The following is a 16,199-nucleotide window of genomic DNA, read 5'->3' as shown; positions in this document are numbered from 1 at the left end:
GTGATTATATCTGATATAAAATGAAGATTTAAGTCATGGAAGAATGACAGAGGTTCACGGAACCGTAGAATATACTGAAAGCCATACAAGTTAGAAGTACAGTCTTCTAATCTGAAAATGTTAACAGAAAAATTTGTGACTAGAACTTAGCTGGCAGCCATATATGATCTTCTATGTAACTGTAGTCTTTTTTTTTTTTTTAATGAAGAAAAGTTCCAGCTACTGCACTATGAAAAAATGAAAATATAAAAATGGAACTCACTTATACAATGCAATGCAATCACACTATTGAGTGAAAATGCAATATAAAAGATTTTAAAATAATCATGACAGTAGACCTTTTAAAAATCAATAAAGAAACTGTCCCAACTGCAAGATAAATTAGAAGTTAGATAACAAGGACTTTTTAAACGAGAAAGAGGCCAATGATACAGTTTAAGGCACTAGTGCTCGCTCTCTAGGGGAAGGGGGGGAATATTATTGCACAATATTGGCCCAATTTAAAGCTGGAGAAATTGTTGTCCTAGAGAATGTGCAAATGTCTTTTACTGCCTGAAGCCAATCAAAACATGTAAGTTATTGAGACCATTTAAAAAGTGGTTCCAAGAACGGTGCAGGTGAGAGAGATACTTAATAATTTACACTTGAAAAATATTAAGAGGGACTGCTTCCAAATCTGCCCACGGAAATAACTCCTCACGAGACCAAAAGACATGGCAGGAAGTGCAAACTAGCACCGTTGAAAAGCAGAGATGCAATAGTTACTCTGAAAGAGCCAGCGTTAAGCTAGCTAACTAAGCTAGCTAAGAAAGAACTGTCAGCGTTAAGAACCCAAGACTTGCCAACACTCTGTGTCTAAACATAAGAGGCATCACTAGCTGACCTCCCACGGTGTTCGAGAGAACATGATAAACACTACCTAATGATACCCACTCAACTGGTCCGCCATATCATTCTCCATACGTCAGGCTGCTCACAGCTGCATCCAGCAGCCTGGTTGACCAGTCCACTAAGATGCCTGATCAGAGACCTGGCCATGCGGGACATTGATCCCCAAAACCAACAAGAAGTAGGTAGTCCTGGCCTTCTTCCATGGCTCTTAACTCTTGTTACTCTAGCAGCTACTTCTATAATCCCTTGACTTGTTCATAACACCCAGCAGTATTATGAGTAAGCTGTACTATAAATATCTACAATTAATTTAATACCATTGGCATCTAAGATGATTAAATGTGTTACAGATCATAGAGACAAGATTGAAAGTATCGCTGCCAGCAGATATGTCATCGGCGTTAATGGACGGAGTGGTCCTTTGTCACCTGGCAAACCATGTCCGCCCCAGATCTGTCTCTTCCATCCATGTTCCCTCCCCAGCTGTGGTGAGATTTTGGGCTAAGTTTCTTATGCACAGTAATGTTACATGAACATATGAATCTATGAATAGATATTGAAGCCATATGATGAAATGGAAACTGTATTCGTGACCACTTTGGGTGCACACACTACCGACTGGACCATGGTGAGCTAAACAGTATCTGGACTAGAAGTGTGGAACTACTACTGGTCAAAGTCCTTTTAGCCCATCATGGTGCAAGTGGTAGTGTGCGCGCCTAAGGCAGGCAGGGGGACACCGGCCCAATTCCATCGTTTTGCCTCAGTATTTATTTTTGTTTGTTGGAGTTCAATGAATATAGCGATCTAAATAAATTTTGGCACTACAGGTATTCATAATTTTAAGGAAAGACTCAATAGAACTATTCTTTTTTAAATGTGAAATGCATGACGTTTTAGCAGTTACTATTCAAGTAACCTAAATAATGGTGTACAAGACAGAAACTAAATTTTCTTATGTTTGAGTAATGTTCAAATGTCATGCAATTAAAAATGACATTTATGAAAGAGTGATAAGCCACGAGACACACATGCATGGGCAGCAGCTGAGGAAGTCTCCTTTTATTTCATTTGCCTGTATGAAGGAAATGCCTATAAGACTCTAGTAAGAAGTCAGTAATCTAATTCATGTATTGTAAAGAAAGGGAGAGATAGAAAATGGATTTTAGTGCCTTCATGATACTACCAGTAGCATATGGGATAGACTTTGTGTTAGAGGCAGTGAGTGGTATCAACATTCAAGCTACAGAATTAGGTGTTTGTGTTATTCCCTAAATGTAGTTAAATGATGAGAGCTATTCTCATGGTGTCTCATCTTTGTTGACTAAACCACACACTAGAAAGTGAAGGGACGACGTTTCGGTCCGTCCTGGACTATTCTCAAGTCGATTGTCTCATCTTCCCAGTACTCTTTGTCATAACACTTTGATACTACTGCCGGTTTTGGCCTCCACCACTTTCCCGCCTTACTTATTCCACCCGTCTACCTCTGTTTGCAAAAGTCAATTTTCTTATATTTCTTCGGCAGCTTTGTTTACTTAGTTGAAATCTATGACATTTTGTTCTTGTAGTTTCATGTCTCGGGAATTCTTCCCTATCAATTTGTCGATTCCTGTTACTATTTTGTACGTAGAGGTCATATCACCTCTTTTCTTCTATCTTCTAATTTTGCCGTATTTAATGCCTCTAACCTCTCCTCGTAGTTCTTGCCCTTCAGTTCTGGGAACCATCTAGTTGCATGTCTTTGCACCTTTTCCAGTTTGTTGATGTGCTTCTTAAGATATGGGTATCATACCACTACTGCGTATTCCAGCTTTGGTCTAATAAAGTTTGTGAACAATTTCTTCAGTATTTCACCATTCATGTATTTAAAAGCAAATCTGAAGGTGGAAAGGGAAGTGCCCTCACACGATGTTCTTTATGTGGTCCTCAGGTGATGGTTTTCTATCTAAAATCACACCCCCCCAAGATCTTATTCTTTATCAGAATTTTTTAAAGATTTTTCACATCATTTGTAGGTTATGGTGGTCTATTTTCTCCTATTCCACATTCTATAATTCTATAACATGGCATTGATTCACATTTCGAAGTTGAGGACTAGCTAAACCTTTTTTGTTTAGGGGTTTCCACTGCATTGAAACACTTGTAACTAAAATATATAATTACTAATGTACGGTATTTGGTGTTATCCCCCTTCCCATCACACTACTTTTTGTAGTGTAAATACGGTACTGTAGCTGCTGAAACATCAAACGTTGTCACTGTCCAAATATTGATCGTATTATTGATGGTTGACTACTACACGTAATGAATTATCTAACATCAAATATAACAGGGAGCCGGTCGGCCGAGCGGACGGCACACTGGACTTGTGATCCTGTGATCCCGGGTTCGATCCCGGGCGCCAGCGAGAAACAATGGGCAGAGTTTCTTTCACCCTATGCCCCTGTTACCTATCAGTAAAATAGGTACCTTTGTGTTAGTCAGCTGTCATGGGCTGCTTCCTAGGGGTGGAGGCCTGGTCGAGGACCGGGTCGCGGGGACACTAAAGCCCCAAAATCACCAAGATAAGGTACCCCCATAGTACACTATATACTTCTGTTGTTGAAATAAGAAGTGGGGAAACATTCCTGTCTAGGTTACTTATCAGCCACACGAGATTAATTTGTAGAGACTATGGAACACGAAGTTGAATCTTATCGTCAGAATTACACTATTTCACTTGGTCACTCATTTTCAAGTAGCGTCCTAACAGTAATTTTTAAAACTGTTGGAAATTTTGCTTTCAGTTCTGCCCTATGTGCCACATGTATCTAAAAGAAAATATGTACTTGATAATCCAACTTCTGTGGTGTCAATCGTCATATGTCTTACTGTTGTTGTATTTGCATTATGAATGTTTGTACCTGCTGAATATTCTGTGACAGACAGTTGTATATAACCATAATGGCTTACTGTATTATGGCTACACATGTTAGTTCAAATGTAAATAATTGTTTTTATTTTGTTTTTTGTTTTTTTACAGCCAAAACTGACAATAGCAAAGTGCAGATTAAATGTTGAAAACTTCCTTGAAGCGTGCAGAAAGATTGGTGTTGAAGATGTAAGTAATGCAGTATTAAGCATTTTGGTTTTGTTTTTTTTAAGTTGCGTATTGTGTCTGTGTGTTTTTTGGAGAAGTTACAGCATAAATATATATATATATATACTGTATGTTATATATATACTGTATGTAATTATCAATAGTAAATTCAGTTTGCATTTAAAAATATACACTCAGATCACCCATTATTTCCAGCTGAATGAATTTAAAACTATGAAATTGCAAATTTGTACGAACATGCGTACGTTTACATACGCATGTTCACAGCTCTGGTCGAGAAACACAGTTGTGCATTTAGGGATCCACTAGAAACACTAGCTCCCCCTCTCATCTATATTCAACACACTTTGTCAGTTTTCTAGTTCACATTTTTTCACAAATTTGCAAATTCATTTATGCATATTAGATATATTGTATCTCAAAATTTTGATTAAAATATATATTTTGGTTTTCCTGATTCACTTTTAAGATTTTTTGTGACTAGTGATTGATAAGACAGATGAAGCTTTATCTAGTGACGTCTTGTGTTGGGATGAAGCTCTTGAAACATTCCTTAGAGAAATGTATTCTCTCATCTGAATTCAATTTTGTAACTATTTGTTGACCAGACCACACACTAGAAGGTGAAGGGACGACGACTTTTCGGTCCGTTTTAGACCATTCTCAAGTCGATTGTGACACAGTCGACTTGAGAATGGTCCAGGACGGACCGAAATGTCGTCGTCCCTTCACCTTCTAGTGTGTTGTCTGGTCAACATACTTTAGCCACGTTATTGTGACTCATCGCCTGCATTTGTAACTATTTGCTGACTGTGCAGTAGTTCTAAGGCAAACTTTCCATCCTGGGCCCAACTTTCTCATGTCCTCTGTAAAAAGAAAATATTACATTATAAGATTTCTGAAGGCATTTTGCTGAAGATAAATTCTTGATCTGTGTGTTTTAAGATTTGAGTCAAACTAGTGAGTGTATAAGTGAGCCAAAGTAACATCTCCCAAGAACATGCTGGTGTATTGTGCTAAAGCTTGTTAAGCTTTGAGCTGCTATAGCTTCTCCATTTACAATTGTCTACAGTGCCTCGTGTGTGTGTGTGTCTTCTTTATCTATCCCTTACCACTTGTACATAGCCCCCAGAGAGAAGCATAGTGAACATAGACATTGTGGTCGTAGCATTTACAGTACACAAGGCTGGGCAGGTGAGGTACGCAGCACTCTGGTGTCACTCAGTTGTTGTTATTGTGAGCACCAGTATGGGACTCAGATTGGTCTCCTAACTTCTTTCTCCTCTTGCTATGAACTTTGATTTTATTTATTTACATTTTTTTTTTGCAAGTTTTTCTTTCACGGACGAACCTGTGCATGGCTGATGGGATGTAGGTGTAAATATACAGTACTGGAACTTTTGTACATCTTGATTGGTGATAAAGACTGAAGATCAAGGCTAGCGATGGTGTAAAAGGCTGAATATCAAGTCTAGTGGATTAGTTGGTTCTTAGTTCTATTTTCTCCCTTTTAAAGCTAATGCATGGCCATTGGATTCCTGCCTTGGTTTGACAGTGCTTTTTATTTTTATTTTGTTTAATAAAATTATACATCTTTTCTCCGCCAAGAGGAAAGATATTTGTCATTCTTAAATTCGTAAGCCTTGTGGTATGAGACTAGTAGAATAGTAGCATGGCTCATACTGGAAGCTTATATCTCAAAAAAGGTGAAGTTAACATAACGATTCAATTTCATTTATAACTTGAAACTTAATAAAAAGTAAAATACACTTACTCTTTCATGCATGTGCTCAAGTGGTGGGTTTAAAAGATAAATTGAACCGAATTTGTGTTGTCAGAGCATGACTAGTGAGGGAGTAAATAATTCAGTACAGTAAATGTTAGCATATTCCTCATTGGTGACTGGGGGAGGGGGGGCTAAGGAAGGTGAGGGGACCCCCACTTGAGCCTGTGTGGTACAGGTTTCCCTCCGTCTTACTCCGGCGTTGGTGTCTCTTTACAGGCGTGCGTGTGTGCATGCGACGATATCGTAACCCAATTTGACCCTGAGCGTGTGCTAACAACTGTCCACTTCCTTGTCAACCCCTCTGAGTCCCTGTTATTAACCAAGTCCAATGGCGTGGTTCTGGATAGTTCTGACCCTCGTGCCCCTCAAATGGTCACCCTAATGGAATTCCAGACCTGCCAATGGGACAACAGGACTGCAGTACATTCGCAGCCCCTCAAGGCAGCGGACCAGCGTCTTTTGTCCTATGCACTGCTGTGTATTTTCCTGGCCACTCTTGTGTTACTGTACATGTACCCACCCCCTGATGAGTAGACCCACAATCCTTTCTAACATAATAGAGCTTTCCAAACAGAATGACAATATTAACAGCGAGCAGCTACAGGACTAATTAGTCCCGTGAGAAGTATATTATGCCTTGCTTCATTTTAGCTGCTACTATGCACTTATTAACTTGTAAATACAATGGTTTAAGTTGTACATACTTGAAGGGAAGGAAAGTTGTACCCAATTCATTAAGCCACTTTTTTTTTTTTTTTTTGCGTATTTGAGAGATTTCATCATTTTTCTGCTGTATTCTCGGTTAACTTTCATATGCATAAAGTATCTTTTTAGTTAAATTGATTTGCAGGCATTGTTGCTTTCATATATCTGATTTATCATCCACATAGTTGTATATATATTTTCATGTTCTTCTTAACATCTAAAGTGTTTTCGAGCATACTGCAGCCTCTGATTTTTAACTGTTACAAATTCATTTTGCAACTGTACAAATAAGATCTATTATTTTTTATTTGTGGCTTTCATATTTCAAAATGTTTAAAAATAGCAAAGTAAATATGAAGTTAATTCCTAGGCAGGAATGATATTGCACATCAATCAAGCTACTATGAGAACACACCTATGTTACCACATACTGCAATGGTTTTGCATGATAGTTGAGCAGCTATATTGACACTAGAGGCTTCAGGGTTAGAGTTCTTCTGACTCTCATTTGTTATCTAAGAACTTTTCCTATCACGGCTCATATGAAACCTTATTTACTTGGTTTTCTACAAAACATATCACTAATCACTTTACAACCACATAGCCAGTTTTTTCTGTGTGAACATTAATGAATTGAGAATAATTGGGGCTTAGTCATTCCGCCTTAGCCCAAGCTTGAACTAAGGGCATTTTACTAGGAGGGGAGCAGGTGAGGCGGTGCTAGTCACTCCTTGAAGCTCATATCAACCAGAAAATGACAGTGGCATGTGGGAAGTTATCATTCAAGAAATTAAACACAGAGGCTTTCGAGGCCATACTGTATGACCTCCGTTATCAGAAGCCTACTCGATCCTATCTTTGGGGTATTTGGGGTTAATTTTTGGACTGTCCCGCTAAGAATTCTGCTCATCTGGTGAGGGGTTCTTCCCATGTAGTCCACACAAGGGAGCTCAGACTGTATACACCACCTGTGTGAGACCATTATTGGATTATGCAGCTGTGGCATAGAACAGCTGCGAGGGTGCATAAAAGAAAACTTTAGAATGTATAGAGGCTTGCAACTAGATTAGTACCAGAATTGAGAGGGCTCGGCTATGAGTACAGGGTAAGGGAACTGAACCTTACAATCCTAGAGGAGGTTATCTTGAGATGATTTCGGGGCTTAGCGTCCCTGCGGCCCGGTCCTAGACCAGGCCTCCTTTTTGTTATACATTCCCCAGGAAGCAGCCCGTAGCAGCTGTCTAACTCCCAGGTACCTATTTACTGCTAGGTGAACAGGAGCATCAGGGTGAAATAAACTGCCCATTTGTTTCCACCTTCACCGGGGATCAAACCCGGAACCTCAGGACTACGGATCCTAAGCGCTGTCCACTCAACTGTCAGGTCCCAAACCTGACATTATGTAGGAGATAAAGAATGGGGCATATAATTACTATACATATTGTGATATTTTTATTTATTTTTTATTTTTTATTTATATATACGAGAGTTCTTACATTCTTGTACAGCCATTAGCATGAATAGCGTTTTGGGCAAGTCCTTAATCCTAATATTCCCCGGAATACGACCCGCCAAATCGTTTAACAACCAGGTACCCATTTTACTGTTGGGTAAACAGAGGCTACAATTATGGATTGGCGCCCAGTAAATCCTCCCCGGCCAGGATACGAACCCAAGGCAAAGTGCTCGGGAAACGCCAGGCAAGTGTCTTACCACTTCGCCATGGGAACTGCAAATATACATTATGGCTTCTCAAATATATATACTGTATCATCAGCTCCGTATCGACTGATATTTTAACCCATGAAAAAGTGTGGTTCACCAGGAACAGCAGAACACCACATATAATTGTTGGCCCAATGCTGTTTACATTCACACTAGTCAATATCTTCATAAGGAATTCTAGTGTAACTGGGAAGGGGTCTGAAACTTTGCTTCTGTTGCAATACCCAACGTATGGAGCTTGTAGAATGGTGGTAGGTAATACATATAACCCAGTGAAGTAGGGTGAGAAGCCGGAAGCATTTGCTACTTTGCAAATCAAGCTTCGTATATATTACCTATTGTAGTTCGTCATTTAACTAGTAATCTCTGTATTAAAGACACTGTATTGAGAGGTTGAAGGTATATCATCTGCTTAAAATCTTCTTAAGAGTTTAGAAATAATTGATTACGTTAAAACCTTAGTTCCCAGAGTGGCTCAAGTCGTCATTCCTACAAACATTTTACCTACACATAGTACTCTTTCGTTTTCATTATTGTCACAGGTCTGATAATTGAACCCTCCATTGACTGTCAGTGATTTCCTCCTGTGCTCATATTGCCATAATCGATTGATCTTTATGGGTTTACAATACCTTGATCTTTATGGGTTTACAATATCTTGATCTTTATGGGTTTACAGTACCTTGATCTTTATGGGTTTGTAATACAGTACATTGATCCTTATGGTTTTACAATACAGTACATTGATCCTTATGGGTTTAACATACATTGGACCCAGTGGATTTTTAATACATGGATCCTTATGGGGTTTTTAATACTGTACATTTTAATCATTTTGGGTTTCTAATACTTTGATCCTTATGAGTTTTTAATGCTGTACTTTTTTCATACACACTATAGGGTAGGATTCTTAAATAGCTGCTCTATATGAGGGTTAAAATTAGTTAGTATTTTGTGTTGTTACCCAATAGGGGTCTCGTCACCTTCATACAAGTATAGAGAGAGAGAGAGAGGCATAACTATGAACCGATAAATACTGGTTCAGTAACAGGGTTGTTGATTTGTGGAACCAATTACCGCGTAACGTGGTGGAGGTGGGGGTCCCTCGATTGTTTCAAGCATGGGTTGGACATGTATATGAGTGGGATTGGGGGGTTATAGATAGGAGCTGCCTCGTATGGGCCAATAGGCCTTCTGCAGCTGCCTTTGTTCTTATGTTCTTATGCCCTAAAAGGTTTAGACATTTAAGGGGTACAAATATATATAGTAAACATATCTGAATATATATTTTTAGTCATTGCATTAGATGCTTTCTTTTGTATTGCATGTAAGAATTCTGCCAACACGACACAGTATCGTGTGTAAATATATTTATTCAAGCTTGTATATAGTTTTTGTATATTCAGTATTACTGCAGAATCCTTTATCACCATACTAGCTTGGTTTTCAGCTTTGGTGCATTGCAAAGTTATACTTGTAAAATAAGACATATTTTGTGTTTACATGTACACTGTATTTTGTTTGCTGGACATAACTAATTCATTACATTTGATACAAAAGCTGGCTTATTATGATACTGTACATGGTTAACATAGACTAATGGATAGTTAGGTACTAAAGGGAGCTGGTCGGCCGAGCGGACAGCACGCTGGACTTGTGATCCTGTGGTCCCGGGGTCGATCCCGGGCGCCGGCGAGAAACAATGGACAGAGTTTCTTTCACCCTGTGCCCCTGTTACCTAGCAGTAAAATAGGTACCTGGGTGTTAGTCAGCTGTCACCGGCTGCTTCCTGGAGGTGGAGGCCTGGTCGAGGACCGGGCCGCGGGGACACTAAAGCCCCGAAATCGTCTCAAGATAACCTCAAGATAACTAAGAAGAACATCTCAATTTTTAATTTGGCATGTTTTCAAATTTGGTTCAAAACTACTTAAAAGAAATATCACAGGGACAAGATAACTATAATTGTTGATTACAGGAGGGCTCATAAGTCTTGACTTGATACACATCACAAAATTCTTTGTTATTTGCGTGCATCTGTTTGTTAACATTGATAGTTGTGATCTGAACACTGTCTCATTATGTATAACAATGAAGAGAAGCCTAAACAGATATGCATATTATCTAGTGTGCATATTTGGATGGTTATAATCCTGGAGTTAAAATTATAGTTAGAATTAAAGTGTAATGCTATTACACTTTATTACACGTAATTCTTAAAGTGTAATGCTATTCTTGTAAATAACATGTATGGTTAATAAAAATAATAATAATAATAATAATAATAATAATAATATTTTATTCAGGACAAGTACATACATAGATGCAGAGTTACAAACGTAATGTTTGTAACGTTTCATTGTTTTAATGAGGCGTTTCATTATGTTTTAAGTTACAAACATAATGTTTGTAACTTGAAACATAATGTTAATACATACAACAAGGTTAATACTTCTTAACATGTATGGTTAATAACAGTTTTATTCTTGTTTGCCCTTTTGAAGTTGAAAAGTGTTCATGCTGGCAAAAAATGACAACATTTCTTAACATAGGAAATATCATGAGAAATGGGTTTATGTATGGTCATATTTTTTTTAATTAAGTGCATAGTAGTGAGCCACTGAAGTGCAGCAAAGGCTAATAATATCTGACATTTGTGGGTCTATTCGTCGTGGATGTACACCACCCTTCTTTGGTTATGAATTATTTAATCAAGTGTTTTCGTTCAAACATTCCAATAGATTTGTAAGATATATGCAGTATTGTATATTATTTATAAATTATTTTATTTAAATATCTTTTAAGCTATATAAATGAACAAGGCTTCTCCACTTGAGAGGACAAATAGTTGGAGATAAATTGCTAACTAATATGAAGTTAGGAGGAAAGAGTGCACATACTTTCTGGCATGGCTGCCCTCAGAGGCTTCATTCTTCATGGAGCCTCCGAGGGCACATCCGAAAGAGGCGTTTCATTACTGCACACTCGGTGCTGGATTTTTTTATGTACTTCTACATTTAAATTACCAGAACAGTTTATAATTTTTGTATTTGGGTTTGCTTTGCTTTAATTATTTTTTCAAGGGAGTATTTCTGAGGGAAGTCCCATCGGCTCCCAGAAGCTATTACACTAATTAGGTGCCATACTACTGGGTGTCATCATTCATGGAGTTCTGTTGGTGTACAGGGGAGCTGCTCTTGCTTGCGTTCAGGGTGGACATGTCACACACACAGAGATCACACTAACGTGATGCATCAAATGAACCCTTTTAACCCTGTCGTAGCTCAGTCGATTAAGGCTATCTAAGGCTCAGTCTAGGATGCTCCCGGACCCAGGTTCGAATCCTCGTCACGGCCCTTGTGGATTTGTTCAGGGTGGACATGTCTTTGGCCCCCCTGTTCAACAAGCTTTCTTATGCTTTGTTTCACCTTCGGCCTGCTCATATGCCACCTGAGTCTGCCTGATCTTTGGACCGGATTCTTTCTTTTCTCTCTCCTGTTCGTTTTATGGTTTCCCTTTGGTCCAGGATTGTTGTTGGAAGTTGTTGTTTTTGCTTTCCTTGGCCTTCGGTTGTTGGGTGGATGAGCTTCATGGTCTGCTCTGGTGTCGGGGTTTTGTTCTTCTGGTCCTGGTTGTCGTTTTGTTATGTTGTAACTAGCTCCTTTTCTGGTGAAGAATGAGTCGGCAGGCTTCTGGAGGGGTCCTTCAGTTGTGGATGCTTGGTTCTGTCAGCAGGGGGGGGGGGCGGGTGCATCATGAGCTTTATCTGGTGACGGCTTTATGCCACTACCTTCGGGCCACCAGTTCTGTTTCAGTGGACTCATTGAGGGTTGACTCAGTTTCCCAGGTTTCCTGTTCCAGGGTTCATATTTCTCGGGTTGTCTGCGGTGTTTTTTACAGCTAACTTTTTTACAGCTAACTAGCCTGCAGTCTACCCTCATACTCGTGATATCTGTATGTATGCCACTCTGGCTGCTCTCTTTTGGTAATGTATGGTTTGGGCTGATATTCGGGCATGAGGGTTTTGAAAGTCATACAGGGGCCTTGGCTGCCAGGTATCTTGTTAATGTCCCTGGTCCTCTGCGGCTTTGGGTTATGTGTCGAGGCGGTCAGTCTTGCCTTCGTTTTGATACCTACGGTGTTGTCGCCTTATTGGTGGATATCCCTTCTTGTTCTTTGTAGGTAGTTAGCTTCAGGGAGCCGACGAGGCTCCCCTCAGAAAACCAGCATTGAATGTAATGAAACGCCAGTTTCTAGGTGAGGCCTGGAGGATCCCTGACACCTTCCACCAGGTCATTTGCATGTTTTATTATTATAGAACTGGGGGAGGTTGGACCCAGCTGATCTAGGTTTGCTCCAGCCTATCCCCAGGTGAAGGGGGGGGAGGCGAGACAAATTAGCAGGGAGGGGGGGGGGGCAAACTTTCCAAAATTTTGGTTGAATTCATTGTTGGCGGAGTTTTTTTTTCTACTTTTGGGGCTGCTGTCTCATTTTAACCATGCAGTAGTCTGTTTTGATTTGCCTATCTTTGTTAGAACCTTCCCTTGGATGCGGGCAAAAATGATGAACTTTAAATGTAAAGTGTTCATAGGCCATCGCTCTGTGTGCCCCTCTAGAGGGGGGCCAGGTTCTGGCTGGTGGTCCCCGGTGGGCCAAAAGAACTCCACAACTGATGAACCTAGTTGTATGGTATTTAACCAGTGTAATAGCTTTCAGGGAGCCTCTGGGGCTCACCCAGAAACAGCCGTTTCATTACATTCAACACTGGCGTTTCTCCCATTAATGTTTACTTCTTGCTAGTTCTTTGTAATGTATTGTGAGCTGCTTTTTACAGGAATTATAAGTTTCTATTTGCAGTTTACAATTGTGTATGTGTAACATACTATGGAACTGTTGGTACATAAGGCCAGTGATCCCAGTTTCATTAATTAATTGTCGATATCCAAAGCAGCTTATATATATCATATGGGATATATATTTATATATACATGTATCACTAAGAACTCTAGTTGACCCAGCCAGGATTCGAACCCATGCCGTCCAGGATCACGCCCAAACGTGCACAGTACCGTGACCACCGCACCAATGATCGTCTTGATCTAGACGATCATTGGTGTGGAGGTCACGGTACTGTGTACGTTTGGGGGTTATCCTGGACGGCATGGGTTCGAATCCTGGCCGGGTCAAATAGAGTTCTTAGTGATCTATGGCTTGTGCGTTCATGCAGCTTTCTCACATATTCGTGTATTTTTTTATTTTTTTTTAATCTATATTTTTTAATTGTTACATTAAATGGCGCTTGTACTGCACAGAGGTCTTTAATAAGACAAAATTATATCTACCTTTTATTTCATTCTATTCCAAAGGCTTTGGTTCTCTGTTGTGCTTGAAATATCTGTATGACTTCAGTTTTGCAGTTTGATGTATTGTAGAATGTCAGAATGTACTGCAGTGTTTATTAAAAAATTACTTTGTTGCCACAGACTTATTGTTTGAATAATTGCTATTAGTGGCATGAGGCAGTGATGAGTACTCTAAGAAACCAATGCCTTTGACAATGTTGTTATAGTCCTGTTGACCTCTTAACTCATCTTGGAACTGATGACACATTTATCAACAGTGTTAACTATACAGTATGAAGAGTGATCCACTCTAATGATTCCCGAGTGTCACTATTACCTAATACATCTGCAGTCTCTCAACATTTATTGTATGCAGCTAAGAATATAAAATATATTCTGTGATATTAAGAAAAGTTTAGTCACATAAAAGTGTGACCTCTTTTGTCAGCTTTTGACAAATTCTAGTCCCATGATAAAAAACAAAAATCCAAAAAGGTGCTTTAGGTACGGAGTCAAATATTGAATTGTTTGTCGCACACTAACACTATTTGCCTTGAGTATTTGTATTTGTTTTACACTTAACATATCATGTTCTAAATTATAGCTCAAGCTATTCATTTCTGCATTGTGACTCGGCGTACTTAAATCAGAATCCATTTGTAGTGTCCATGGAATCTGAAGATTGTCTGAATTTCATATAATTTGATATTAAAGTATGATGATTTTTTTTTTATCTTGCCGTGTTATTTACGAATTTCTTGTGTCAAGCTTTATTATTTAAAGGTAGTCAGCTTACTCAGCTTATGCTTTGAATGTTTCTAAAATACCATCCTCGTAAAACTAGTCATTATGGCTCAATTAGTTTGCATATTGATATGCTATAAACATTTTATATTAGCCAGTGAAGTTGTCTTCCTATAACATAGACACTTCACATAAGGTTTCAAGATGAAACAGTCCTGAATTGTTGCTTCTTGAAATGGCAGGTAATTAATATCCACCAGATGCACCAACCACAACATGTGCAGGCGAGGAGTCACAATAACGTGGCTGAAGTATGTTGACCAGACCACACACTAGAAGGTGAAGGGACGACGACGTTTCGGTCCGTCCTGGACCATTCTCAAGTCGATTTGAGAATGGTCCAGGACGGACCGAAACGTCGTCGTCCCTTCAACTTCTAGTGTGTGGTCTGGTCAACAACCACAACATGTATACCAGTAGTGAAGCATCACTTAGTGGATGAAAATTTTCAAGTTGTCTTAAATATACCTTAGTGTATCTCAAGTAATGTGCTAACACTTACAATAGCTAATTCCTTATTATCATCTTATAGAGGAGATAGCGTTGATCTCTCTGTGTCATACTGCAAGGTTATGAGGACTTGTTTATTGTACAGTGGATCCTCGTATAATACTAGTTATGTATCTGGGGGAAAACAGTGTGCTATACGTTACTAAATAACACATGGCGTAGACAGTTACGTTCCCAGACATGTCAAAGTTGAACATTACATTAATACATTCTTTACAATAGTATGTTTGAGAGTTGGTGGGTGTGTGGATGGAGGTGAAAGAGGGTGTGGATAGAGCTGACAGAGGGTGTGGATAGAGGTGACAGAGGGTGTGGATAGAGGTGACAGAGGGTGTGGATAGAGGTGACAGAGGGTGTGGATAGAGGTGACAGAGGGTGTGGATAGAGGTGACAGAGGGTGTGGATGGAGGTGACAGAGGGTGTGGATGGAGCTGACAGAGGGTGTGGATAGAGCTGACAGAAGGTGTGGATGGAGTGCGTGTGTGTGAGAGTGGGGATGTGTGTGTGTGTGTGTGTATAATACCTAAGTGTAGCTGCAGTCTGAGAACTACGTTCATAGTGTCCGGTCTTCTCAGTACTCATTTTGTCATTAGTGGGATGAGAGTGGATGGGTTTGTGAGCTTATAAAGAAGGCAAATCCATGGTTTTCTCTGCTGGAGTGAGCATGCTGTGTATTTTTACCGTAAATAAAAATAGTGTGCGTGTAATTTAAGTTATTAGTCACTAAAAAGAAAGTGTTGTGCAGAAGAAAACATTCTATATAGATGTGTTATATAAAGGTCCACTGTATTATTACACTGTTATTTTGTAACTGTGATGTTTAGAAAATTTCTACCCTCCTAAGCTTGCAAGATCTGGATTGGAAGAGTATCATTAACTTTATCTAGTTTATTAAGAAAAAAGAATGAGTTTGTAACCAGGTGTGTTTAATATCTCTTATGACCTTTGTGACATAATAAAAGGTGTATGTATTGTTCGTCTAATTTCACATGTACATTATATATTAAAACATACAGTACACGATTTACTTCAGAAAGTAAGTATCAGTATTGTCTTTATTATGTCCAGTATCTATGTAAGAAAATAGTTCAGATTATTGCTTTTCCTTAATAATTATTTAATATTCAACATAATGTACTTATTATTCAGTGTCTAATTCAGACACAATTAATAATTAGTTTTCAAAATATTCTATTTAGCGCCCTCTGATTATTCCGCACATTTGATGGTGCTACATAGCCTTCCCGGTTTGGTGCCTTTTTTTTTATAATTACTTACTTACTTTCAAAATATTCTCAGAATACTAAGTAGCAATGATTGGAGTTGTTACTTTTCC

The 16,199-nt window shown here is 39.0% G+C and overlaps 1 protein-coding gene across 10 annotated transcripts in view; it reads left to right on the top strand.

Moving 5' to 3' along the window:
* The window catches only part of LOC123774319 (Leucine-rich-repeats and calponin homology domain protein), a gene marked incomplete at its 5' end in the record, with an annotated part of 57,716 nt that overhangs the window by 35,582 nt on the left and 5,935 nt on the right, over nucleotides 1–16,199 (top strand). For 6 of the 10 annotated variants that reach the window (XM_069307888.1, XM_045768486.2, XM_045768482.2 and 3 more), the window contains 3 exon segments: nucleotides 1,242–1,379; nucleotides 3,917–3,994; nucleotides 5,997–15,834. In XM_069307888.1, the coding sequence (XP_069163989.1) occupies nucleotides 1,242–1,379; nucleotides 3,917–3,994; nucleotides 5,997–6,314 (534 nt within the window). 10 annotated transcript variants of the gene reach the window in all.

The sequence above is a fragment of the Procambarus clarkii genome, chromosome 61 (genome assembly GCF_040958095.1).
Source record: "Procambarus clarkii isolate CNS0578487 chromosome 61, FALCON_Pclarkii_2.0, whole genome shotgun sequence".
Taxonomy (NCBI): Eukaryota; Metazoa; Arthropoda; class Malacostraca; order Decapoda; family Cambaridae; genus Procambarus; species Procambarus clarkii.
This window is presented reverse-complemented; position numbering and strand designations above follow the sequence as displayed.